Source organism: Anomaloglossus baeobatrachus, chromosome 4 (genome assembly GCF_048569485.1).
Source record: "Anomaloglossus baeobatrachus isolate aAnoBae1 chromosome 4, aAnoBae1.hap1, whole genome shotgun sequence".
NCBI lineage: Eukaryota > Metazoa > Chordata > Amphibia > Anura > Aromobatidae > Anomaloglossus > Anomaloglossus baeobatrachus.
The window spans coordinates 667,206,568-667,233,204 of record NC_134356.1 but is presented as its reverse complement, the minus strand read 5'-3'; the positions used below and the strand labels follow the sequence as shown (position 1 = coordinate 667,233,204).

At 47.1% G+C, this 26,637-nt stretch overlaps 1 protein-coding gene across 1 annotated transcript in view; it reads right to left on the bottom strand.

Moving 5' to 3' along the window:
* Nucleotides 1–26,637, bottom strand: part of LOC142302077 (complement C3-like) — a 339,126-nt gene that overhangs the window by 213,330 nt on the left and 99,159 nt on the right. Inside the window, exons 7-10 of the mRNA XM_075343156.1 lie at nucleotides 11,285–11,372; nucleotides 11,037–11,139; nucleotides 4,340–4,460; nucleotides 3,196–3,311 (exon numbers count right to left, since the gene is read on the bottom strand). Of these exons, the coding sequence (XP_075199271.1) occupies nucleotides 3,196–3,311; nucleotides 4,340–4,460; nucleotides 11,037–11,139; nucleotides 11,285–11,372 (428 nt within the window). The remainder of the gene's footprint in view (nucleotides 1–3,195; nucleotides 3,312–4,339; nucleotides 4,461–11,036; nucleotides 11,140–11,284; nucleotides 11,373–26,637) is intronic.

The window sequence follows — 26,637 nt, the reverse complement described above, 5'->3', positions numbered from 1 at the left end:
GTTGGAATAAATCTGTGAATTTGCACTTTTTATATGATGCATGCCATTTTCAGATCGTGCTGGCTCCTTTTTTCTATATTGATGTACTGTTAGAGGAGGGAGGGGGCTTTATAGGGATATTATACCCTGTGGAGCACTGTCTATTGTCTATTTTTGCTCCTTATGATATCTCTAAAACACAGGGTAACAACTGTTTTTGTGTCTATCATCTATACGGACATTATAGCTAGTCCTCAGTATTGTTTACCTCTTCTACTATATCTATTCAATACTTGAGTAGGGGGGATGCTGCCGGTACGGACTTATTGACACTGTGTATTGTCCCAAAACTTGGGACATAACCATTGATCCTTCCTACATACTGTGGCTTGAAATCTTCATTTTTTTGTCTGTATAAATGATGCTGCGTCTGGCAATACTGTGCTGATTTTATTGCACTTTGCACTTTTGTATCTTGGTGGTAGCTATTCAATCAGGTAGTTATGAACAGTGAGGGCGAGCCGCCGCGGAATGGGGGCACCACAAATCTAGGGTGATCAAAGCCCCATCGGTAGGTAGGACACAGATCAGGGACAGATATAACCCTTCCTGGTCCACATTATCAATACTTCATCGATACCACCCTCAGACCCCTCAATAAGCTTTCCTACACCTGGCCACTCAGTGTGCACCTTCACACTACATGCACTTTTGTATGTTTGATGTTTTGGTTGATTGAAAATCTTTTAATTGAATATTAATAAAGTTATTATTTTTATGGGTATAAAATTCTGGTCTGTATACTAAGGTACCCTAGTTTGGACACACCTTCTCATTCAAAGAGTTTTCTTTATTTTCATGACTCTGAAAATTGTAGATTCACATTGAAGGCATGAAAACTATGAATTAACACATGTGGAATGAAATACTTAACAAAAAAGTGTGAAACAACTGAACATATGTCTTATATTCTAGGTTCTTCAAGGTAGCCACTTTTTGCTTTGATTACTGCTTTGCACACTTTTGGCATTCTCTTGATGCGCTTCAAGAGGTACAGTAGTCACCGGAAATGGTCTTCCAACAGTCTTCAAGGAGTTCCCAGAGATGCTTAGCACTTGTTGGCCCTTTTGCCTTCACTCTGCGGTCCAGCTCACCCCAAACCATCTCGATTGGGTTCAGGTCTGGTGACTATGGAGGCCAGGTCATCTGGCGTAGCACCCCATCACTCTCCTTCTTAGTCAAATAGCCCTTACACAGCCTGGAGGCGTGTTTGGGGTCATTGTCCGGTTGAAAAATAAATGATGGTCCAACTAAACGCAAACCGGATGGAAGAGCACGCCGCTGCAAGATGCTGTGGTAGCCATGCTAGTTCAGTATGCCTTCAATTTTGAATAAATCCCCAACAGTGTCACCAGCAAAGCACCCCCACACCATCACACCTCCTCCTCCATGCTTCACGATGGGAACCAGCCATGTAGAGTCCATCCGTTCACCTTTTCTGCGTCGCACAAAGACACAGTGGTTGGATCCAAAGATCTCAAATTTGGACTCATCAGACCAAAGCACAGATTTCCACTGGTCTAATGTCCATTCCTTGTGTTCTTTAGCCCAAACAAGTCTCTTCTGCTTGTTGCCTGTCCTTAGCAGTGGTTTCCTAGCAGCTATTTTACCATGAAGTCTCCTCTTAACAGTTGTTCTAGAGATGTGTCTGCTGCTAGAACTCTGTGTGGCATTGACCTGGTCTCTAATCTGAGCTGCTGTTAACCTGCAATTTCTGAGGCGGGTGACTCGGATAAACTTATCCTCCGCAGCAGAGATGACTCTTGGTCTTCCTTTCCTGGGGCAGTCCTCATGTGAGCCAGTTTCTTTATAGTGTTTGCTAGTTTTTGCCACTGCACTTGGGGACACTTTCAAACTTTTCAAAATTTTTCGGACTGATTGACCTTCATTTCTTAAAGTAATGATAGGCACTCATTTTTCTTTACTTAGCTGCTTTTTTCTTGCCATAATACAAATTCTAACAGTCTATTCAGTAGGACTATCAGCTGTGTATCCACCAGACGTCTGCAGAACACAACTGATGGTCCCAACACCATTTATAAGGCAAGAAATCCCACTTATTAAACATGACAGGGCACACCTATGAAGTGAGAACCATTTCCGGTGACTACCTCTTGAAGCTCATCAAGAGAATGCCAAGAGTGTGCAAAGCAGTAATCAAAGCAAAAGGTGGCTACTTTGAAGAACCTAGAATATAAGACATATTTTCAGTTGTTTCACACTTTTTTGTTAAGTATTTCATTCCACATGTGTTAATTCATAGTTTTGATGCCTTCAATGTGAATCGACAATTTTCAGAGTCATGAAAATAAAGAAAAGAGGAAGACCAGCAACCCGATGGCTTGATACTATCAAGATAATGGGGGAAAAGTACATGGTGGACCTATCTAGGCTTGATCAAGATCAATGTTCCTACAGAGCGTTCATCCATCAAGTTGCTATTGTTTAAGATCGAGCTTAATGGGAACATGTCATCAGATTTGGTGACTATAAGTTGCGGCCACCACCACTGGGCTCTTATATACAGCATTCTAAAATGCTGTATATAAGAGCCCAGGCTGCTGTGTAGAACGTAAGAATCACTTTATAATACTCTCCTAACGTGCGGTGCGGTGCAGACTGGTGGATGGGTGTCTCCACTCTCCGGTACCGGCGCCTCCTCTTTCAGCCATCTTTGTCCTCCTTCTTCTGAAGCCTGGGTGCATGACGCGTCCTACATCATCCACACAAGCCGACACTGGGGTCCTGCACAGGTGCATTTTGATCTGCCCTGAGCAAGGCAGATCAATTGTATTGTAGTGCGCCTGTGCGGAACCTCAATGCCGCCTTGTGTGCATGATGTAGGACACGTCATGCACCCAGGCTTCAGAAGAAGGCAGATAAAGATGGCAAAAAGAGGAGGCGCCAGACCCGGAGAACGAAGCCACCCATTCGACCAGTCTGCACTGCACCAACAGTTAGGTGAGTATTATAAAGTCATTTTTATGTTCCGCACAGCAACCAGCCTTATATACGGTATGTTAGAATGCTGTATATAAGAGCCCACTGGTGATGACCGCAGCTTAAAGTCGCCAAATCTGGTGACAGGTTCGCTTGAAGGCTATTTAAAATATAAAAACAAACCAATTGATGAATGTATTAGATCAATATGCTTACCATTAGATTGAAGGGCATTCCAGGCTTGAAATACTTGGATGTTTTTGTGAAATGAATTTTATATGGAGACTTCACAATATAAATATTTTCTAGTTCAGCTTCCACCAAATCGCTGCCTACAAGAGAAGCAGCCATGTAGAATATTTACATGATTGGAGGTCGTGACTGAGAAAGCTTACCAAAATTCTTAAGCATTGCCTTTTTGAGAGATGTACTCATACTGATATTTAGCTCTAAAGACGGGACAGTAAAGATTAGTCAGTCAGGTGGGAAAGCAAAACCGTTATAGAAGCAAAAAGATGCAAACTACTAATTTTGAATAATCCTGGATATTTTGTAATTCAGCTTCAGTTTTACCTAAAGCCCGCTTTACAAGCTACACTATATCTTACGATGTGTCGGTGGGGGTCACGTCGTAAGTGACGCACATCCGGCATCGTAAGGTATATCGTAGTGTGTGACAGCGACGTCCAATTGCGATTGAACGAAAAACCGTTCATCGCACGCACGTCGTTCATTCCTGCCGAATTGCACGTCAGGTTGTTCATCGTACCCGGGGTAGTGCACATCGCAGCGTGTGACACCCCGGGAATGATGAACAGATCTTACCTGCGTCCTGCGGCTCCCGCCCGGTAATGCGGAAGGGAGGAGGTGGGCGGGATGTTTACGTCCCGCTCATCTCCGCCCCTCCGCTTCTATTGGCCGCCTGCCACGTGACGTCGATGTGACGCCGAACGTCCCTCCCACTCCAGGAAGTGGATGTTCGCCGCCCACAGCGAGGTCGTATGGAAGGTAAGTATGTGTGACGGGGGTTAATCGTTTGTGCGGCACGTTCAGCAAATTGAACGTGCCGCACATATGATGGGGGCGTTGCAAATCGCATACAATATCGTATGCGAAATTGCAACGTGTAAAGCAGGCTTTAGAAATTGAAAGAAATGGGCCAATTTTATAAAAACCAGTGAAAGAAGAATGAGCAGAGAGAAGAATAAGGACACTCATAAAATCAACATCAGGTTTTAAACTTTTTTTTTTAGAAATACATTGTACATATCAAGTCATTTAGATGCTAATATATATGAATTTCTCTAAATATCTTTTACATAAGCAGAAAGATCATGATGTCCATATTCATTTTTCTTACCTGAACTTGTAATGACAGTAACAGACACAAATAGGTTCCAGTCCAACATGTCTTCTTCTTTTTCAAAAAATTTAACTAATTGTTCTCTTTTCAAAGAAGTAGAGCCTCTGCCATCAGTGATCTAGATAACAAAGCACAAAAACCTCAAATTTGTCTATTGCCAACATGTTATTGAGCAAGGGTCCTCAACTTGTAGGTCAGGAAGTATATGTAGCTTGCTGGTGTCACGCTGTACAAAGGGCTGGTGAGAAGTAGTACAGCATATTCCCCACTAGGTGGCAGCAGTGTAGTGATGGAGAGTCAAAGTAATACTGTAACAGAAAGGAGGCTGAAGTACAGCAGAGTAACTTCAGCAGGCAGTTCACAGGCAAATCACCAGGGGGCAATACAGTAGTCCAACAGTCAGGGTCTCACCGGGAAGTCAAGTAAGGGCAGAGAGAGGATCAAGCTCAGGTCAGAAAACAGAACCGAGGTTGGATGCCGGGAGATCAGGTATGCAGAGGGGAACACAAAGGGCACAGTGAACAGAAGACAAGCCCGGAGGGTGAGGAGACACAACCACAGGAAGGAGGATGAAAAAGGATGGGTGAACAAATGACAGGAGAGGGAAGTCAGGGACTGGAGACAGATGGACAAATGGGAAAGGGTACAGGTCAGGGCACGGTAACAAGGAGTCAGATCAAACAGGAAATCTCAACAGAGCTAGTCACAGGCTGCAGAGCAAAACTATAACCAGCACAGGAATGCTGGTGCAGCGCCCAGATATAGTGTCTTCTGAAACCGGAACGAGGTTAATGGGAGTTAACCCCTGACATGACCAGGTCGGGTCTGGTAAATTCTGGAGTGGGAAATACCGGTCCTGGATCATGACAGCTGGCCTATGATATGTGGTTTGGGCGTGTCTGTCAGCATGGTGCATTGGCACCAAGTCTACCAACCTTCTATGAGAAGAAAGTTTCCAGATGGTGACTTTTGAGAGTAGCCAGGAACAGAAGAAAAGATATGAGTGCACATATACTGGTCATGGTGGGAATATAAACATGGTAAACTGCATATAGGATGACATTGCCAGATAGAGGAGGAGCTAGAAGCTGGATGCAATAGTGTGGTAAGTGTTCTTCATGCGAAAATACAAAATGTGGTAAAGTGGGAACATGCATGATAAGTACACTTCCTATAAGGGGAGTGGTGCAAAAAAATCTTGTTGTGCCTTCTGTGGAGGAACATTCGGCTGTTGTACAGGTAATGGGAGACTCTAGCTGTCACTAGTGGGAAAGGATGGCACTGGATATGGCTCACGACTGTCTTTCAGAGCTTAATGTGGTGCTCATGGTAAAAAAGGTTGGGGACCATTATTATAGAAATTGTCAATAACTCATATGCCTTATTACAGCACGTGGCTATAATAACGTTGGTGCTCCAGCTTTGAAAATGTGGCCTTAGGGTACATTCCCGTGATCAGTGTTAGCATCATTTTGTACACAGCATATTTTCTCTGCATCCAAAATGCTGCGTTGTACGGTACAAGCACAGTGGATGGGATTTATAGAAATCCCATGACCACTGTGCTTCTTTTAGACGCAGCATAAAGTGACATGCGACGTTACTTTCTGAAATGTAGCATGTCAATTTATGCTTGTGGAGATCCAAGAGTTCTCAGTGGAAGCAAAAATCTGCGGTGCCCAAAACCCTGATCATGGACACGAATGCTGTGTTCTTCCACAGAAAACACTATATTCTCCAAAAGAGAAATGACACTGCATCCAGAATGCAGTGATTTCCGGATCATGGGCGCGTACCGTTACTGTTGTCATCATCAGGAACCTATCCATTTGTCTTAGCGACTACAATGTAATACTGTTTTTCTAGCTACTTACAGCTTTTCTTGACAGACCACAGCTTTCTGAATTAATTGTGAATTCTAAAAGAATAAAATGGCCCATATCAAGTATTCCAAATGGCAGTATCATGTCAGACTCAGGACGGGCTGCAATCTCAAGAATTACAGCCCATAAGAGTTGTGCCTGAAATGACCAGAGCTGTAATCGTAATGTTATGGACTTAATTATATGAAGATATCTAAAATACAGGACACAATGGTGCCGCCTATATTGTGTTCCACACTCATATCTGCACTCAGACATTATAAGGCGGGCTTTGCACACTACGACATGGCAGGTGCGATGTCGGTGGGGTCAAATTGAAAATGACGTACTTCCGGCATCGTATGCGACATCGTAGTGTGTAAAGGCTCGATGATACGAGTAACGAGCGCAAAAGCGGTGCGGCGTCGGTGCAGCGTCGGCGTATTCCATGATTACGCTGACACGACGGTCCAATGTTGTTCCTCGTTCCTGCGGCAGCACACATCGCTGTGTGTGAAGCCGCAGGAGTGAGGAACATTTCCTACCGATGTCACTGCGGCTTCCGTAGGATATGCGGAAGGAAGGAGGTGGGCGGGATGTTTACATCCTGCTCATCTCCGCTCCTATTGGCCGCCTGCCGTGTGACGTCACAGTGACGCCATACGACCCACCCCCTTAATAAGGAGGCGGGTCGCCGGCCAGAGCGATGGTCGCAGGACAGGTGAGTCCATGTGAAGCTGCCGTAGCGATAATGTTCGCTACGGCAGTTATCACAAGGATATCGCCGCTGCGACGGGGGCGGGGACTATCGCGCTCGGCATCGCAGCATCGGCCTGCGATGTCACAGCGTGCAAAGTGCCCCTTAGGCTTATCATAAGACATTCTGGGACTTTCCTGTGATTTAAAGATGATTTAGCTCATTAAAGAATGATGAAATATATACTGTATATGTTTCTTCACTGCAGTTTGACCAAAAGTGAAAGAATATGCTGCCTTAAGGGTACTTTACATGGTACGACATCGCTAGCGATCTCATTAGCGATCTGAAATTCTAAATCGCAAGTGCGAGATCGCTAGCGATGTCGCAGCATGTAAAGTAGCCTTTATTAGATTGTTTCCAAGAAACGTACTAAAAGTATTTCAAGTTCCTCAATAAACTCAGTTTATTTTTTGCTCTGATCATGACAATTCAATCTGATCACTGGGTGGTTATTTATTGTATGCATACGTGTATCAGACTCATAATTAGAAATATGGGCAATTAGGATGGTGTGTGCAGTATTAAGGTGGCTTTACACGCTACAATTTCACTACAGCGATCTCATTGGGGGTCACATAATTTGTGATGCACATCCGGCCGCTGTAGCAATCTCGTTGTGTGTGACTCCTATGAGCGATTTTGAATCGTCGCAAAAACGTTCAAAATCGCTCATCGGTGACATCACCCGCTCTTCCCAATTATCGTTGCTGATATTTGGCCGATGTAGTACGTCATTCCTGCGGCAGCACACATCGCTCCGTGTGACCCCACAGGAACGAGGAACCTCACCTTAGCTGCGTCCCACCAGCAATGAGGAAGGAAGGAGGTGGGCGGGATGTTACGTCCCGCTCATCTCCGCCCCTCCGCTTTGATTGGGCGGCCACTTAGTGACGTCGCTGTGACGCCGAACTTAGAAAGGAGCCGGTACGCCAGTCACAGCTATGCAGGTAAGTAGTGTGACGGGGGTGCGCGATTTTGTGCGCGACGGGCAGCGATATGCCCGTCTTGCACAAACGATGGGGGCGGGTCGCACGCTAGCGATATCGGTACCGATATCGCAGCGTGTAAAGCCCGCTTTACTGTTCACAGCTAAAACAATAAGAACACATACTGGTGAAATACTGGAAATTTGTCTGACAGGAGATGAAATAAATCTTGTCCTTGTTGGACATAGCATATTCTTTCTTCTCACTTTATGCTTACTATGCTAAAGAGAAGATTTATTTTGTCTCTTGTCACATTTTTCCTTCTGCTTAGAAGTATGTGTGCTCACGATACAGCTTCTGTCATCTCAAACACAGGTCTTGCAAATCAAAAAGGTCCGTGGAGCCTCTGTTAAAATAGCCAGATATCCCTCCGGGAAGGACCTGGCTCTTTTTAGGAGACCACCATAACCACCATATTAAGTGGCCCTTTTAGTCAATATCCAGCTCTTGCCGAGTTTAAAGATATGACAAGGGAAATACCAAGGCCAGGTTATGGTGGTCTCCTAAAAAGAGCCACTCCTTGACAAGGTCCTTCCCAGAGTAATATCTGGCTATTTTCCGTGTCGAGACTCCTCACAGAGGCTCCATGGACCTTTTTGATTTGCATACTTCCCAGGGGGCAATGCACCTAGGATTTCACTGTGTTGATCACCTTTGTTGGCTCTGTGTGTGTTTTCTCTGGCTGGTCTCTCCGAGATCAGTGATTGTTTGTCTTGCTGAAACACAGGTCTTTTGAGCTGTGTTTTTTTAGATTGCAGCCTGTCCTGGCACATGTCAAGGATGGGCTTTAATTTGAATTATTCAATGGGGGTCAATTTATTTAAATTCTTTGAGAATCCTACGGCTCCAATTTTAAAGAATTTGTCTCTGATAAGATATAAGGGGGAAACTTTTCTCCTTGTGGAGACTAACACACCAATATGGCTGCCAGTGAGGAGACTTATAACTGCAATGCACCCCTTGGAATTATGCAAGTAGTCTCTTCAGGGAAGAAAGAGACAAAATTTAATGCCACCTATTGGAAGTAGCAATTTTAAAAGTCAAAAGTGACTCTTCAACCTGCCTTGTCAATTTCCCAGAGGTGCATTGCAGCTATAAGTCTCCTCATTGGCATGCCAGATTGGTGTGTTCGTTTCCGCAAGGAAAAGTTTTCCCCTTAGACCCCATCCAAGCTTCTACCACAGCCAGTTCAGATCTAATACCTTGCACTGATGAGTGGCAATCACCCAGAAACATTGTCTGCAAATTTTGGTTCTGATCTGAAATGAATTTCAAGTCATATAACAAGATTCGTTAAAGAGTCAGTTTTGACTTTTAGGATTGCTACTTGCAATAGGCAGCACTAGAGCTTGTCTCATTCCAATCTCATGAATTTATTGAAGGAGATTAGTAAAAAAAAAATATATGTTTATGGAAACTTTACCACTGTCGTCATTTAAAGCTTCAGCACTATACAAAGTCTGAAGACAAAAGTAGCAAGCTTTTCATAAAAAAAACCCCAAAAAGAGCTTTTTTGATAGTAACTGCCTCTCTGTCTTGCTTCGAGTTTCTGTCTGTCTCTGTGTGTCTGTCTCTGTGTGTCTGTCTCTGTGTGTCTGTATCAGTTTCTTTGTCTGTCTCTATCTCTGTGTCTCTCTATCTCTGTGTCTCTCTCTTTCTGTGTCTGTCTGTCTCTCTCTATCTGTCTGTCAGTCTCTTTCCCATCTGTCTTGTTCCCCGTCTGTCTCGTTCTCCATCTGTCTCTTTCCACATCTGTCTCTTTCCACATCTGTCTTTTTCCCCGTCTGTCTCTTTCACCGTCTGTCTCTTTCACCGTCTGTCTCTTTCACCGTCTGTCTCTTTCATCGTCTGTCTCTTTCACCGTCTGTCTCTTTCACCGTCTGTCTCTTTCCCTGTCTGTCTCTTTCCCCGTCTGTCTCTTTCACCGTCTGTCTCTTTCACCGTCTGTCTCTTTCACCGTCTGTCTCTTTCACCGTCTGTCTCTTTCCAGGTCTGTCTCTTTCCAGGTCTGTCTCTTTCCAAGTCTGTCTCTTTACCCATCGGGCTCTTTCCCCATCTGTCTCTGTCTCTTTCCCTGTTTCTTTACTTGTCTCTTTCTCTATCCCAGTCTCTTTACTTGTTTCTGTTTCTTTCCCTGTCTAGTTACTTGTCTCTGTCTCTTTCCTTGTCTCTTTCCTTCTGTCTCTTTCCCAGTCTGTCTCTTTCCCTGTCTCTTTCCTTGTCACTGTCTCTTTCCTTGTCTCTTTCCTTCTGTCTCTTTCCCAGTCTGTCTCTTTCTTTGTCTCTGTCTCTTTCCCTGTCTCTTTCCTGTCTGGCTGTCTCTTTCCCTGTTTCTTTACTTGTCTCTTTCTCTATCCCAGTCTCTTTACTTGTTTCTGTTTCTTTCCCTGTCTAGTTACTTGTCTCTGTCTCTTTCCTTGTCTCTTTCCTTCTGTCTCTTTCCCAGTCTGTCTCTTTCCCTGTCTCTTTCCTTGTCACTGTCTCTTTCCTTGTCTCTTTCCTTCTGTCTCTTTCCCAGTCTGTCTCTTTCTTTGTCTCTGTCTCTTTCCCTGTCTCTTTCCTGTCTGGCTGTCTCTTTCCCTGTCTGTCTCTGTCTCTCTGTCTGGCTCTTTCCCTGTCTGCCTGTGTCTTTCCCTGTCTGTGTCTGTGTGCCTCTGTCTGTCTTTTTGACTGTCTGTGTCTCTCTCTGTCTCTTTCTGTCTCACTCTATCCATCTACCCACCAACATCTTATTACCTCACACATAAGCTTCTTATAGTAACAATTAATTTTGTTCCTATAGCAACCACTCACATCTCCTATTAATAACCTAATAGCTCGCAGCTCCATTGACTTTAATGGAGGTATGATATTTGGAGAGTAACTGTAAAGCGCGGGGTTAAATTTTGCCATCCAACCATAGTCTATGACATTCCCTGAGTCACATAGTGTCTGTGCAAAATTTTGTGATTCTAAATGCGACAGTGCGGATTCCTTTAGCTGACATACATACATACACACACACACACACACACACACACACACACACACACACACACACACATACATACACACATACACTCAGCTTTATATATTAGATTTCTTACCCCTACACTCCTCAAAGTATCTGGTAGAACTTTCTTCTCATCGCTTCTCTTGACTCCAAAGAGCACAAAGGCCTTTCCATTTACATGTTCACCATAGAGATAACTAAGGGAATAAAATATGAAAATGTTTTACTACTAATCACATTAATAGTTTATAAAAATATCACTGATAAGTAAGTAACATAGAAACTTCCCATAAATGTCTCTGGAAATTTGAAAACACAACATAACCAAATGCTTTTACTCACTTGGCCTCTATATTCACCTCCAGTTTTTCATCGTTAAAGTAGAAACATTTCTGAGATGTTGTCAATTTGATTTCAAAGCTCGGGAGAACTGAAATAAATGTGAAAGAGAACATTATATTACAATTGTCAGTCACTATAAAAGTGTCCCGTCCCCTCCAGGAGTCCGCTCCTGCGACTTCTGCTTCGATCACCAGGCGTCGCCGTGTTCCTGCCGTGGACTGTGCTGATGATAGGTGAGGAGTCAATGACAGTGGCTCTGGTGGGTGAAGGCTCCGCTCATCTACTAAGCTGGGTTTCCCTGGGACCTGCAGTACCACTGGCTGACTGTAGGCAGCGTGTATCTTTCAGCTGAAGTTACCGCCATTTAGCTACAGCCAATGGGAAGACACCACATCCTTCTAATTCCCCCGCCTGTCTGCTGACCACTGCCAGAGATAGTTCTGTATTCCTGTTTTCTGTTTCCTGCTCTGTCCTGTATAGTGATCCCTGTGTTTTGACCTTGGCTTGTTCTCTGACAACCCTTCTGCCTGCCATTTTTGTACCTCACTGCCAGATCTGGATTTGACCTCTGCCTGGTTTCCTGACTACACTCTTGTCTGCCGATTTTGTCTCTGTTCTGCATCTCCTGCCTGACTACTAGTCTCCTCTAGATTGCAGCCTTCCACTGGTAGCAATCTCCAGGGCCGTGCAGTAATTCCAAATCCCTGTATAGGGTTAAAAGGCTTTTTGGGGTTCTCGGGGTCCTGCTTTGTGAGTGGCTTTCCTCTAGCCTGTCTGTCTGAGTCTGTGGTTCCAGGCAGGCATTACAAAAAGTAGTTGATCTTATTATATGAGGTCAAACCACTTGGAGTACTGTTCAGTGCAATAGTGTCTCTGTGAATACCGAAAATATAAGACATATCATTCAGAACTGAATCAATCAATAAGGTACATAACCACCTATTTTTAAATACTATAACTGAACTAATCCATTTTCTGCAATCTATGGCCTAAATGGGGTTGTCAGTATTAAAAACCTATTTTTTTTTAAAGTTCATTATTAGGTCATTCTAAAGGCCCTGTCACACACAGAGATAAATCTGCGACAGATCTGTGGTTGCAGTGAAATTGTGGACAATCAGTGGCAGGTTTGTGGCTGGGTTCAAATGGAACAATATGTCCATGATTTCCCTGCAACCACAGATCTGCCAAAGATTTATCTCGGTGTGTGACGGGGCCTTAAGTCATAGCTCCCATCCATCCTGGATTTCTGACGCCCCTGGACTAGTCAGGTCGTCACAGGGTACTGCACGCTCTTTATCTCCTAGTGTAGGACTCAAGCCCCCATGGTTCTTGGTTCCCAACTTGCAGAACTGCCTCCATCAGCATCCAATAATCCCAATCACACCTCACATCACACCCTGTCAGGCACACCAGTGGGCTGATAAGCTGGAATAGGGACGCCCACCTAGGGGTCAAGAAGGGAGGTAACAAGTCAGTCGAGTTGTAGCCCTTGAACAGTGAGGAGCTAGGGGGAGCATGTGGCTCCCGGTGAGGAGAAGATTGGGTTGCAGACAGTGATCTGGACACGGAGGAGTCGGAGACCCATTCGTGGGATATTGGGACTGGGTGCCTGGCTTAGTCTAGGAGGACGGTCGGTAGCTGCAGTCCAATAGCCGGTCTGAGACTGAAAGCACGTCAGGGTACTGGACCCTAGGTCGGGGAGAGGCTTCAAGCAACCCGGCAATTAACCTGCGGAGGATAGGGTCCTTATCGACTTTCCCCATGAAGCTCAGAGATTGGGGGCACTAGCGCAACGAGGGGGATAGGGCTTTCCAACCAAAGCAGCCCACTGAAATCCCAAGCGTGAGCTCCTGAGAACACAGCTCCTTCACTCAAAAAGGTAGGGAGCAGGGCCCAGACAGCTTCAAGCTTACGGCCACTTGGACACTACTAAAATCTGTGCACGGAGGCAGGCTCCAGACCATCAGGCAGTACTGCAGGGGACAGAACCCGGACGAGCTCCCCCAAGAGGGTAGCGGCACCCAAAGACTTGGTTTACCACGTTGTCAGCGTCTGCTTTCCTTCTGAGTGAGTACCTGATCAGACCCTGCTACCAGCGAGCCTGCGCTCCCCCTGCAATCCATCCCACCATCCAGAGTCCCGGGGCCTTCCCCTACCCGTGGAGAGTAACGTCATCTGGCTGCCTCACTCCATCACCCTGGGTACTCCCAACGGCAGCGGCGGTACTCCCTATTACTGCACACCACGGGCTGCATCACTAACTATCTAATCCCCTGTAAATAACCCCCCTATAACATTTTAGAGTGACCCTCAGCCCCCGGGTCTGGAGACCCTCGAGCCATGAGTAGCGACACCCGGATCCGAGCGGTTCGACCACTGCTGGGGCGGTACAGATTCAGCAGGACTTTCCCAATTTGAGTGCTCAGTCCCACTTTCCCAACACGTCAGGGTTTTGTCCTGACTTCCTCACTCTCTGCATTGGCTCCTCCTCTCCTCGAGTGGCCAGGCTGGCAACTAGCTACTCGCATGTAAATTAATCAACAACACTCTTGTAATAGAATCTTCATTAGCATAAACCTTTGTCTGCAGGGAGCAGATTGAGCTATGAACCACAATGGTGAAGATAGGAGAATTTTGTAATCTTGAAGCTACATTGCAGACAGTGAACCCAGAAGCAGATTATACTGGAACATAGTGATACATTTGTACATATAGTTACATAGTTACTTAGGTTGAAAAAAGACCTAGGTCCATCTAGTTCCCCCTTCCTCCACCAGTTCTACATTTTGTCACTAAGTCATTTATAACCAACAATGTTTTGTGTACTGAGGAAATCATCCAGCCCTTTTTTAAAAGCTGTTATAGTATCTGCCATTACTACCTCTTGTGGTCGGCATTCCACAGTCTGACTGCTCTAACTGTAAAGAACCCTTTCCTATTTAGCTGCCGGAATCGCTTTTCTTCCACTCGCAGTGAGTGCCCCCTGGTCCTTAGTACTGTCTTTGGAAGAAATAAGTCATGTGCCAGTCCTTTATATTGACCACACATGTATTTATACATATACAGTTAGGTCCAGAAATATTTGGACAGTGACACAAGTTTTGTTATTTTAGCTGTTTACAAAAACATGTTCAGAAATACAATTATATATATAATATGGGCTGAAAGTGCACACTCCCAGCTGCAATATGAGAGTTTTCACATCCAAATCGGAGAAAGGGTTTAGGAATCATAGCTCTGTAATGCATAGCCTCCTCTTTTTCAAGGGACCAAAAGTAATTGGACAAGGGACTCTAAGGACTGCAATTAACTCTGAAGGCGTCTAACCTGTAATCAATGAAGTAGTTAAAAGGTCTGGGGTTGATTACAGGTGTGTGGTTTTGCATTTGGAAGCTGTTGCTGTGACCAGACAACATGCGGTCTAAGGAACTCTCAATTGAGGTGAAGCAGAACATCCTGAGGCTGAAAAAAAATAAAAAATCCATCAAAGAGATAGCAGACATGCTTGGAGTAGCAAAATCAACAGTCAGGTACATTCTGAGAAAAAAGGAATTGACTGGTGAGCTTGGGAACTCAAAAAGGCCTGGGCGTCCACGGATGACAACAGTGGTGGATGATCGCCGCATTCTTTCTTTGGCGAAGAAGAACCCGTTCACAACATCAACTGAAGTCCAGAACACTCTCAGTGAAGTAGGTGTATCTGTCTCTAAGTCAACAGTAAAGAGAAGACTCCATGAAAGTAAATACAAAGGGTTCACATCTAGATGCAAACCATTCATCAATTCCAAAAATAGACAGGCCACAGTTAAATTTGCTGAAAAACACCTCATGAAGCCAGCTCAGTTCTGGAAAAGTATTCTATGGACAGATGAGACAAAGATCAACCTGTACCAGAATGATGGGAATAAAAAAGTTTGGAGAAGAAAGGGAACGGCACATGATCCAAGGCACACCACATCCTCTGTAAAACATGGTGGAGGCAACGTGATGGCATGGGCATGCATGGCTTTCAATGGCACTGGGTCACTTGTGTTTATTGATGACATAACAGCAGACAAGAGTAGCCGGATGAATTCTGAAGTGTACCGGGATATACTTTCAGCCCAGATTCAGCCAAATGCCGCAAAGTTGATCGGACGGCACTTCATAGTACAGATGGACAATGACCCCAAGCATACAGCCAAAGCTACCCAGGAGTTGATGAGTGCAAAAAAGTGGAACATTCTGTAATGGCCAAGTCAATCACCAGATCTTAACCCAATTGAGCATGCATTTCACTTGGTCAAATCCAGACTTAAGACGGAAAGACCCACAAACAAGCAAGACCTGAAGGCTGCGGCTGTAAAGGCCTGGAAAAGCATTAAGAAGGAGGAAACCCAGCGTTTGGTGATGTCCATGTGTTCCAGACTTAAGGCAGTGATTGCTTCCAAAGGATTCGCAACAAAATATTGAAAATAAAAATATTTTGTTTGGGTTTGGTTTATTTGTCCAATTACTTTTGACCTCCTAAAATGTGGAGTGTTTGTAAAGAAATGTGTACAATTCCTACAATTTCTATCAGATATTTTTGTTCAAACCTTCAAATTAAACGTTACAATCTGCACTTGAATTCTGTTGTAGAGATTTCATTTCAAATCCAATGTGGTGGCATGCAGAGCCCAACTCGCGAAAATTGTGTCACTGTCCAAATATTTCTGAACCTAACTGTAAATGAGATCTCCTCTGAGACGTCTTTTTTCTAAGCTAAACATATCTAACTTTTTCAACCTGTCATCATATGGGAGGCCTTCCATTCCTTGTAATAGTCTAGTTGCCCGCCTTTGAACTGACTCTAACTTCTGAATGTCCTTTTTAAAATGTGGAGCCCAAAACTGGTTCCCGTATTCCAGATGTGGCCTTACAAGTGATTTATAGAGGGGTAACAATACGTTGGGATCACGGGATCTAATCTCTCTTTTTATACACCCTAGAATCTTGTTTGCTTTAGCAGCTGCTGCCTGACATTGAGTGCTGCTGCTCAGCTTATTTGTAATGAGAATACCCAAGTCCTTCTCCTGTTCTGTAGTCCCGAGTTTACTTCCATTTAATGTATACGCAGCTATAGGATTACTCCGTCCTAGGTGCATTACTTCACATTTATCAACATTAAATCTCATTTGCCAAGTATCTGCCCATTCTGACATCTTATCCAGATCTTTTTGTAATATTGTACTATCCAGGTCAGTTTTTAATATCCTACATAGTTTGGTGTCATCGGCAAAGACTGACACTGTACTATCAATCCCATCCACAAGGTCATTAATAAAGAGAGTAAAAAGAATCGGTCCAAGCACAGATCCCTGCGGCACCCCACTGTTGACTATAGCCCATTTAGAGAATGTACCATTTATGACTACTCTTTGTTTTCTATCTTTTAGCCAATTCCTTACCCATATTGTGTCCCCTAGTCCTTGCTTCTGGAGCTTTAGTATAAGGCTATTATGTGGTACAGTATCAAATGCCTTTGCAAAGTCCAAATAAATCACATCAGCTGCATTACCAGTATCCCGGTTTGCACTTACCCCCTCATAGAACCCCAACAGGTTGGTTAGACACGACTTATCTTTCATGAATCCATGCTGTTTGTCAGTTATCATATTATTTTCTGCAATATATTTTTGCATGTCATCCCTTAAAATGCCCTCAAAAACTTTGCATACTACTGATGTCAGGCTTACTGGACGGTAGTTGCCTGGATCTACCCTCTTACCTTTCTTAAATATCGGTACCACATCAGCAATCCTCCAATCCTGAGGCACCAACCCTGTTACAAGTGAGTCTAAAAAGATGAGATACAGCGGTCTGTCGATTATGGAGCTCAATTCCCTCAATATTCATGGATGAATGCCATCTGGCCCTGGGGATTTGTCAATGTTTAATTTACTCAGACGTAGGCGTACTTCATCTTGTGTTAAATTAATTATATCGGGTGGTGGACTTTCATTTTTCACTTGTTGAATGATCCCTGGTACAGTCAGTTCCTTGGTGAATACAGATGAGAAATGCTTATTTAATATCTCAGTCTTTTGTTTGTCCTCTATAACTAACTTGTTATTATATTTTAAGGGGCCAATACTATCCTTTGTTTTCCTTTTGGCATTAATGTATTTATAAAAGATTTTGGGATTTATTTTAATGTCATTGGCGATTTTTGTTTCAGTAGCTAATTTTGCTTGTTTGATTTCTTTTTTACATTTCCTATTGATATCTTTATACTCCTGCAATGCTATTTCTGTATTCTCAGCCTTTAAGATTTTAAATGCCCTTTGTTTTTGTTTCATTATACTTTGTACATAGCAGTGTATTTCTATGTCCCTATATTCTAGAGGTGCAGAAAACAAATTTTTGTTCCTTTAAAACTGCTAAAAAATAATTAAAAAGAATTCTGTTGCATTTAACTGTCCAAGAAAAGTGGATGCGATTTCATCAGGACCCTGTCCTAGTTGCATCTAAAGATGCAACTGTGGTTTTGATTATTTTTTTTGTTTAGTAGTTTAATGGCGTCTGTGTGGAACCTAAAAAATGCAGGTAAAAATGCAGTTACTTTTTACAGTACAGAATTAAAAAATGTCTGTACTATAAAAAACACATTAAAAATATGGCTTCCCACCTGCACCAAAAAATGCATCAAAAAGTGGGTAAAATAAATAAAAAATTCAGCGAAAATGCAAGATTCAAAGAAGATTTTTAGTGTGTAGTTTGGTGTGGACACCTACAGAAAACAAAAAAGCACAAGATTTATGCAATGTGTGAACACACCTTACAGACTCAAAGATGCTATATAGTGAAGCTTACATAAATATGAGACCATTCTGGCTGCTACAACTATGAATGAATAAACAAAAGTAAATCCCCAGGTCCCAACTAGAGATGAGAAGGATGCACAGATGACGTTACAGCAGCCCTGGCTGATCAAAAAATGCCCCGGGGATGCCAGAAGAAAAAAGATTTCCAGCCTCTCATCCAGTTGATGGATACCAGTCCCATGAATCGATCTTCTCACCTCTAGACCCAATTGTCCTGGATACGGAAGAATAAAACTGGCTTTGGGTCTATGCACTGCAGTCTCAGGCATCTCCTGAATGTTCTTCACTGCCACTGCTCCTCTGACATCTACTACTACCAGAAAATAAAAAATGACAAATGGGTGGGGTTGGTGTATGGCTAGGGGTGTGGTCAAAAATTGTCATGGCACATTTCGCCAGCCGCAACTTTGTCCCTCTCTATCCTTCGAAAGTTGGGAGGTATGCTAAGTTGAAAAAGTTGATGTCCTGATCCAGGTCTGTATTTGCCACTGTGGGTTGATTATTTAACCCAGCTCCGGCCTGGTCATGTCAGGGGTTAACTCCTCCCTGCCTCACTCCGGTTTCCAGGACACTATATCCTGGTGCTGCACCTACAGGTCAGTGCCAGTTATAGTTTATGCTCTAAAGCATGTTTTACTGGCTCTGTTGAGTCACCTGATCTGTCCTGCCTCCCAGCTACTTTGTTCTGACCTGTACGCTCCTCCGTTCATCCGTCTGTCCCCGTTGCTGACAACCACATCCTGTCTACTGTGTATCCTTCCCTGTCAGTCTTATCCTGCTCCTGACCTATTTGTCCTCCTCCTCTGTTTCTACTTGGACTTCCCGGCATCTGACCTGTATCCTCGTTCCTAACTTCGGCTCTGTCATTCCCCTCTGTTGCATACGCGACTTCCTGGCATCCAAGCCTCGGCTATCACCTGACCCTGATTTGATTAACCCTGTGTTTTTGACAAGACTTCCTGCTGCTGACCTGGTTTACTCTACTGCCCTATGGTGGATTGCTTGATAACTGCACTCTGAAGCTACACTGCTTGTAGCTTCAGCGCCTTCCTTAGTACAGTGAGACATTTGAATACTTTATTTGAGTCTTCCCTCAATGACCAAGAAGAGCAGTCACAAAGTGCATTTCTCTCTCTTTTTTAGAGCGCTCATTAGTTTTAATCCGTGTAATGCTTCATTTTCTTTTTGGATTGGCTGTTGAGGAGCTGAACACTTGCTGTGAGTTTAACCAGAAAATTACATCTTGTTTAAGGTCTCAGCAATGGAGTGTGGCACCCCTGAGGCTTCAGTCTCCACAGGGTACTTCATCTCCTTTAAGATGTAGTACTCATCCCGGGTAAGGAGAGGTTAATCGCTGGTGATTCACACATTCACACACCACAAACAGTTAGGTGCCTTCCCACTAGGGGGTGGCTTGGGATAGCTAGGGGTTGGCCATCACGAAGCATGGGACTTTCCCGGTAAGTGGGACATCCACCTGGGGGGCGGGCACCACTTGGGGAAAAGGGAAGGAGCATCTTCACCCATAGTTACTTAGCCCCGAGCACAGCTTGGGGTGAGACGCACCTAGGACCTCGGTCCAATCTTCTTTTACTCACACTTCTTGCAGCGCCATAGAACCCGTGGCTTGGAGCATCCAGCTCAGCCTGGGTTCTCTACAGCTACATGGGATTCCAGGGTCTGCAGTGATTGCAGGAAACACCAACGACCCGTTCCATATTCCACATATACCGGGATTGGAGGTACCCCATCCAGAAAGGGCTCACAGTGGGAACACCGGCGGTGACCTCGAATTGCTCAGGATCGGCTGGGACCCATCACAGCGGTGGCCAGTGCTTCGGAAGTGGCAACCAGGTTACTTAAAGAACTGTGAGTAAAACACCTGGAACCCGCAGAGACTGTGTTCACCTGTCATTCCCGGCGCTGCCACCCCTTGCATCGGCGCCCGCCATTACTACTCCCCTCATCATCCTCCCCGGGGCCTTCTCCACCTGTGGGGAGCAGAAAAACCTTGGCTACTACTACCATCCACCCCAGAGGACAGCGACAAATCGGCGGCTATTCCTTGGCTGCATACTGCAATGGCATCACAAAATCAAACCTCCACCATCATATTACCACACCCTCCTTTATTGTACACCTCGGGGCCATGAAACCAGGCAGAAAGGGCCACCCCGTGACATCCCCAAACCCAACATCATTGAGCCCGGCGACGAGTAATTTAACCCATGCCCCGTGGATGCTACAACTTGGCGTCATGAACATGATAACGTGCTGCAATCACCGGGTACTGTGCGCCTTACAGAACTGTGTTAAACCGTATTCCTGAAAAAGGACAGTCACCATTACTGGTGCAGAGTGGGAAACGAGGGGGCGTGCCTTCGTGGGCGGAGCCTGAAAAGCGAGTGAAAAGAGAGCCCTGCTGCCGGAAACCAGCAGAAAACCCTGTGCCTACAAAAACATGTCCAGGGACGAAAGAGACCAAACTGTCCCTGGTGCCGGAGCTGCAGCATTGACCCCAGCTTCAGTGCTGCTGTTTATCATGCCATACCTCCCAAGAGTAACGTGGCTACCCCAAAATTCTGGGGAGGCATATACCCTGGCTTACTTCAAGAAAAGACTTTACAGTTTATTCTGGGTGTACCCCATGACAGAGGACCAGAAAGCCAGCGTCCTTGTTGGTCAACTGACCAGGGCAGTGTACCTCCCTGAGGGCTCGGCTGCTCCGCTGGCCGAGCCGCTCGGGTCCAGGCTCGGGTTGGTCGGTGGCTCGAGCGCCTCCGGACCGAGGGCCACGTCGCTCTATTAAGGATGAGGCGATGGGGGTGGTTGAACGGGGGTTGTGGTGACGCCACCCACGGGTTGTGGTGATAGGATACACCACCGTTGCGGTAGAGATGGAGCGGCTCCCGGAAGAGATGGCAGGGCGCAGCTCAGTTGTTAACCCCTCCGTGGGTAGGGGGCGGGGTGTCCCGGGGCTCGCTGAGGGGATTGGCGGTGTGATGTGGCCCGCGGTGCAAGGGTCGGTGGTGCGGTGCGGTGCCTGGATGGCACTGAGGTACTCACAGTCATTTGCACTCAGAGACACTGGTAAACCAAAGGTTCAGTGAGGCTCGGGTCCTGCAGACGGCTGCCGGTGTCCCCTGTGAGGGTGATGGTGGCCCCCTCTTCCCTTGCACCTTGCTACAGTAGTGGCTACCCCCGCTTGGGCAGTGATAGCCCACTCCCCGATTCTTTGACCGGACGGAGCCTCCGTTTGCCTGCAGGCGCTGGCCCTTCGGGTCTCTGGTCCTTGGCGGTGACGCTCACCCGGTAATGGTTGGGCTTTTGCCTTCTTTCGGGACTTGGGTGGGAAAGGACCCCATGAGGTCCAGATCGCAATCCGTTAATTCGCCTCACTCAGTAGATTCAGAGCTCGGTCGGGGTCTGAATACCCGGTTACTGGTGCTCCGGTAAATGGTTGACGTAGCGTCCAGGGCCAGCGGGCTCCTACCCTCTCCGGTCCCCACGATCTCGCTGGTTGTTACCGGTCTCCTGCAGGCGGCCACCACCGTCTGCCTGCCTGACGTTACAGGGATCCCAGGCTCCTACCTGGGTCCCTGTCAGCTCTACTCCTCTCACTTTCACTCCTAAACACTGTTCTGCTGAACTTCCTGCCTCAGGACAGTAGTCTCCTCGGCTAGGCGGGTCTCTCCGCCTGACTCCGCCCACCTGGTGTGCCCTACTCGCCCTGAGGGAGGCATCAGGTCTCCCACCTGGGGTGACGGGTGTGAACTCACTAGGGACAGGGGTGTGTGTATGTAGTGTTGGTGGTACTACCTGTGACCCCTGGGTCCAGGGCGTCACAGCAGCCCGTCGAGAAGTCAAGTCCTGGCCGGAGACTGATAAAAAAGTAGCAAAGGACATTTTGACTAAACTCAAGGAAACCTTTGATACCCCATACAGCAGCCGAGATAAACATGCGACTTTATGGATGCAAGCAAAAGGTGCAGGACAGTATTCGGGACTATGTTGTAAACTTACAGGAGGCAATGAGAGCTGCTGGGCAAGTGGAACTGGAGGGGGTGATAGATAAGAACCGTCTGCTGACTGATCAGTTCATTGAGGGGCTTCTGTCCGATGCCCACCGGACCCAGATGCACATTGTATCCATGCAAAACCCTGACCTCAGTTTCGCGGAATTAGAAAACCGGGCCATCCGGGCATTGCATAAGCAGGATCCCTGCAGTACTCTGCTTCAGCAACCAGGGATGATGCCAGCTAAACCAGTGCTCGTGGGAGCCAAGGAACAGGCGGTGATTGAGGACCCCATCAATAGACTGCGGCTCCATATCCTCAAATTGATTAAAGGTATTGCTACTTTTACCAAAGCGGTGCAATCCAAGCAAGGGACTCAGCAACCTGCCACCATTGAACTGGCTTCAAGTGGTGATGACCTCCCCTGGCGGCAACACCTGGAACCCGCAGAGACTGTGTCCACCTGTCATTCCCGGCGCCACCACCCCGCGCTTTGGCGCCCGCCATTCTGCTCCTTTCATCATTCTCCCTGGGGCCCGCTCCACCTGTGGGGAACAAAAACACCTTGGCTGCTACTACCATCCATCCTGGAGGACAGCGACAGCAGTGGTGGCTATCCCCTGGCCGCGTACCGCAGGTGGCGTCACAAAATCAAACCTCCACCATCATATTACCACCTCCTCCTTTATTGTACACCTCGGGCCATGAAACCGGGCAGAAAGGGCCACCCTGTGACATTCCCAGACCTGACAACATCGAGCCCGGCGACGAGAAATTTAACCCATGCCCCGTGGGTGCTACAGGAGCATGCTGTGATGAGCTTATTTTCAGGGCGCCCTCTCATCAAAATGTGAATGTCAAAACACATACTTAGGTTAAGTTCCCCTAATCAGTTTTTGGTGAGTTTTCGATGCTGTCTATTTTCAGAGTGTGTTACAGAAGTGGATATGATTTATAGAACTCTCATGCCCACTGTGCTTCTTTTTTATGCTATGTGAACTGACCACTAATCCACAAAATGTCAATTTCTCTTATGGTTATTCCAATTTGTATGTGCTGATTTTCCCACAGAATTGCATCAAAATATGCACATATGCATTTTTAATGCTTTTCCATTGCAGAAACACCCTGAAAAACGCTTGTAATCCGCACCTGATTGTAACAATAATGTTTTTTCAAAGCCAAATACCAGGAAGTATCAAAAAAGAAGCCTAATTGAAAACATGACCATACCGAAGAGAGACAAAAAATGCAGAATCAAAAATGCAATAAAAATAAATAAAACACCTAATTTAATAAGTGCAAAAATGCTGCAAAAAAATCTGCAAGATCAAAAATTCATCAAATACTCATTGAGTGAACGTAGCCTCATGCGATCTACACACTTAGGGTGGCTTTACACGCTACGATATCACTAAAGCGATGTCGTTGGGGTCACGAAATTTGCCGCTTTAGCGATGTCGTTGTGTGTAATACCTATGAGCGATTTTGAATCGTCGCAAAAGCGTTCAAAATCGTTCATCGGTGACATCACCCCCTCTTCCCAATTATCGTTGCTGCTGCTTCTATGATGTAGTTTGTCGTTCCTGCGGCAGCATACATCGCTACGTGTGACACCGCAGGAACGAGGAACCTCACCTTACCTGCGGCGGCAGACAATGAGGAAGGAAGGAGGTGAGCGGGATGTTACGTCCCGCTCATCTCCGCCTCTCCGCTTTGATTGGGCGACCTCTTAGTGATGTCGCTGTGACGCCAAACGAACCGCCCCCTTTGCCAGTCACAGCGATGTCGCTAGACAGGTAAGTAGTGTGATGGGTCCGGGCGATGATATGCGCCACGGGCAGCGATATGCCTGTGTCGCACAAACGATGGGGGCGGGTACGCTCGCTAGCGAAATTGGTAACGATATCGCAGCGTGTAAAGCGGGCCTTAGTCTTTTTGCTGAGTTTTCTATTCAGGAACTGAACAGAAAGTCAATGTTTTTGAAAAGTTATGAGATTTGGATGAAGATTTTGAGAGTTTCTGCTCCAAAAACTTCTCGAAAAACTCCCCGTGCTCATACCCAAAGAATGCGGAAAATGATAGTGTGACGCCCTGGAACCCAGGGGTCACAGGTCATTACACACACCACACACCCCCTCCCCACACTAGGAAGGTTACACCCGTTAATCAAGACCTGATTGCCTCCCTCAGTGTTAGTCAGGCACACCAGGTGGGCGGAGTCAGGCGGAAAGACACGCCCACCGAGGAGTCTGCTGGCCTCAGGCAGGAAAAGTAGTGAGAGTTTGAGTTGTAGTCGAGTAGAGTGCAGTTGTCAGGAGGAGTTGAGGAGTAGAGTAGTGTGATACACAGTGCTGCGAGGGGCCTAGGTCGGAGCCTAAGACCCCCATACAGTCAGGCAGGCAGACGGCAGGGGCCGCCTGCAGGAGACCGGGAACACGACCGGTGGAACCGTAGGGACCGAACCTGGGTTGGAGCCCGCCGGACCCGAACCGGGGAGCCAACAGTTTACCGGAGCACCAGGAAGGGTACTCAGACCCTGACTAGACCATAGGCCACCACCATAGTCAAATTAACTGATTGAGGTCTGGACCTCACGGGGTCCTTTCCCAACCAAAGACCCGATTGAAGGCAACCGCCCAACCTAACTGGATAACAGCCACCACCAGAGGCCAGAAATCCGAGGGCAAGTGCCTGCGGGCAATGGAGCTCCCGCGACATACCCGCCGGGGAGCGGACCATACGTACTTAGGCACCGTGGACCCTGTCACACCGTCCAGTGTTGCAGCCGGCTGTGGGACGCCTGTTCGACATCTTGTTTGGTTTACCAGAGACTCTTAATTGTGAGTACAACATCATCGCACCGCACCGCAGCACTGCGCCCCGCACCGCGACACACCGCTCCTACCCAGGGAGAGGTTAACAACCGAGCTGCTCCCTGCCATCTCTCCCGGGAGCCCCTCCATCTTCACCGCAGCAGTGGTGTTCCATATCACCACAACCCGTGGGTGGCGTCACGAAAACCACCCCAACACCAGCATACCCGCATCCCCCGCGCGTAGCGCCAACCTCCCCCTTGCAGAGCGACGTGACCCCCGGGTCCGTGAGAGGCTCGAGCCACCGCCCGCAGTACGAGCACGGATCTGAGTGGCTCGGCGGTCACAGCCGAGGCCGGTGGGGCAGTACACATCGACTCTTCTGGCGTCACGAACAGGATCGATCCAGTCTACTCACCCGTAGAAGTGCGCCTTGTGGTTCCTGTCAGCGGCGTCTCACTGAAAAATTTGAAGATCCGCCATCTTTGGCGCGAAATGTTCCTGCTCGAGTCGTCTTCCCCGAGCAGGGGAGGCGTGAAAAGGAGAAACCCATCCCCAAAAGAAGGAGTGGTAGAAAGAACCAAGGGGGGACGGGAAAAAGATGTCCGTGCCCGACGGGGATGGCGGAGGAGCGCTGGCCGCAGGAGCGGCGGTGCTTAATGACGGCATGTAATTAGCGCTGCAGAAGTGCAGGGACGCCAGGACTCTGCCGCAACATGTTCCTGGACCCAGCAGCAAGACATGCCAGGAGCTCCAGGCCATGGTCCACTCCATGATGGCGGAGTGGACGTCGGAGAAGGGCCTGGTCGCGATCGTTCGGGCATCCAAAGTGGAGGTGGTTCCAGAGGAGCGGGTAAGCGACCCACGCCCCTATGTCCCCAAGGGAACGGCCGCTGCATCTGAGGGGCCTGGCCTGCTGCCATCCACCACGCCACCTTCCTCACTGCCCACGCCCGCGGTCACCGCCCCGACCGACCCGTTAACCCTGTCACCGGTAGCGGAGCCCGCAGCATCTGTGGGAGAGGGCCCGGCCTTACCTTTGTCACAGCCCTGGCACCCGTCATGGCTTCCATCCTGACCGCAATGGAGGTGATCCTTGATCAGACGCCAGCACCGCAAGTCACGCTGACCGCTCCCAGACACCCAGCCTCGGCTGAGGTACCGTGGGGATGTAGCTGCCAAGTGGCAGAGCAAGCCTCGTCACAGCGGAGCCCCTCACTACTGAAGGTGCCGGTCGTAGCTGGCACGGAGGGACTCCGGCTGGGCCCGTCCCCAACACCCGCTGACCCGGAGCGGCAGCCACGGCAGCTGTGCCACGAGATTGCTGCGTAAGAAAGAAAAGTTAAAAGGGTAGCGGTTCCCGGTTACCTTGCTGTCGGTCCCCGTTGGGACCCTGTTGATGTTCCAGTTGGCCCTGAAGATTAAAGAGTCCGATCGGAGGAGCAGTCGTACCCGCACCGCCGGCAGCTGACAATGGAGTTCTGTAGGACAGTGTCACCCCTGAGTGAGGGTGGCATTGGGGGCTCGTGATGCCTGGTGGTGGACTGTGGGAAAGCTGCAGGAGGAAGCTGTCCCGGAGTCAAGTGTTGTGGATAGCCCTTGGGACCCAACAGACAGTCCCCGTTGGGACCTTCAAGTGTTTGTGGTAGCCCGTTGGCTATGTAGAGCCCTG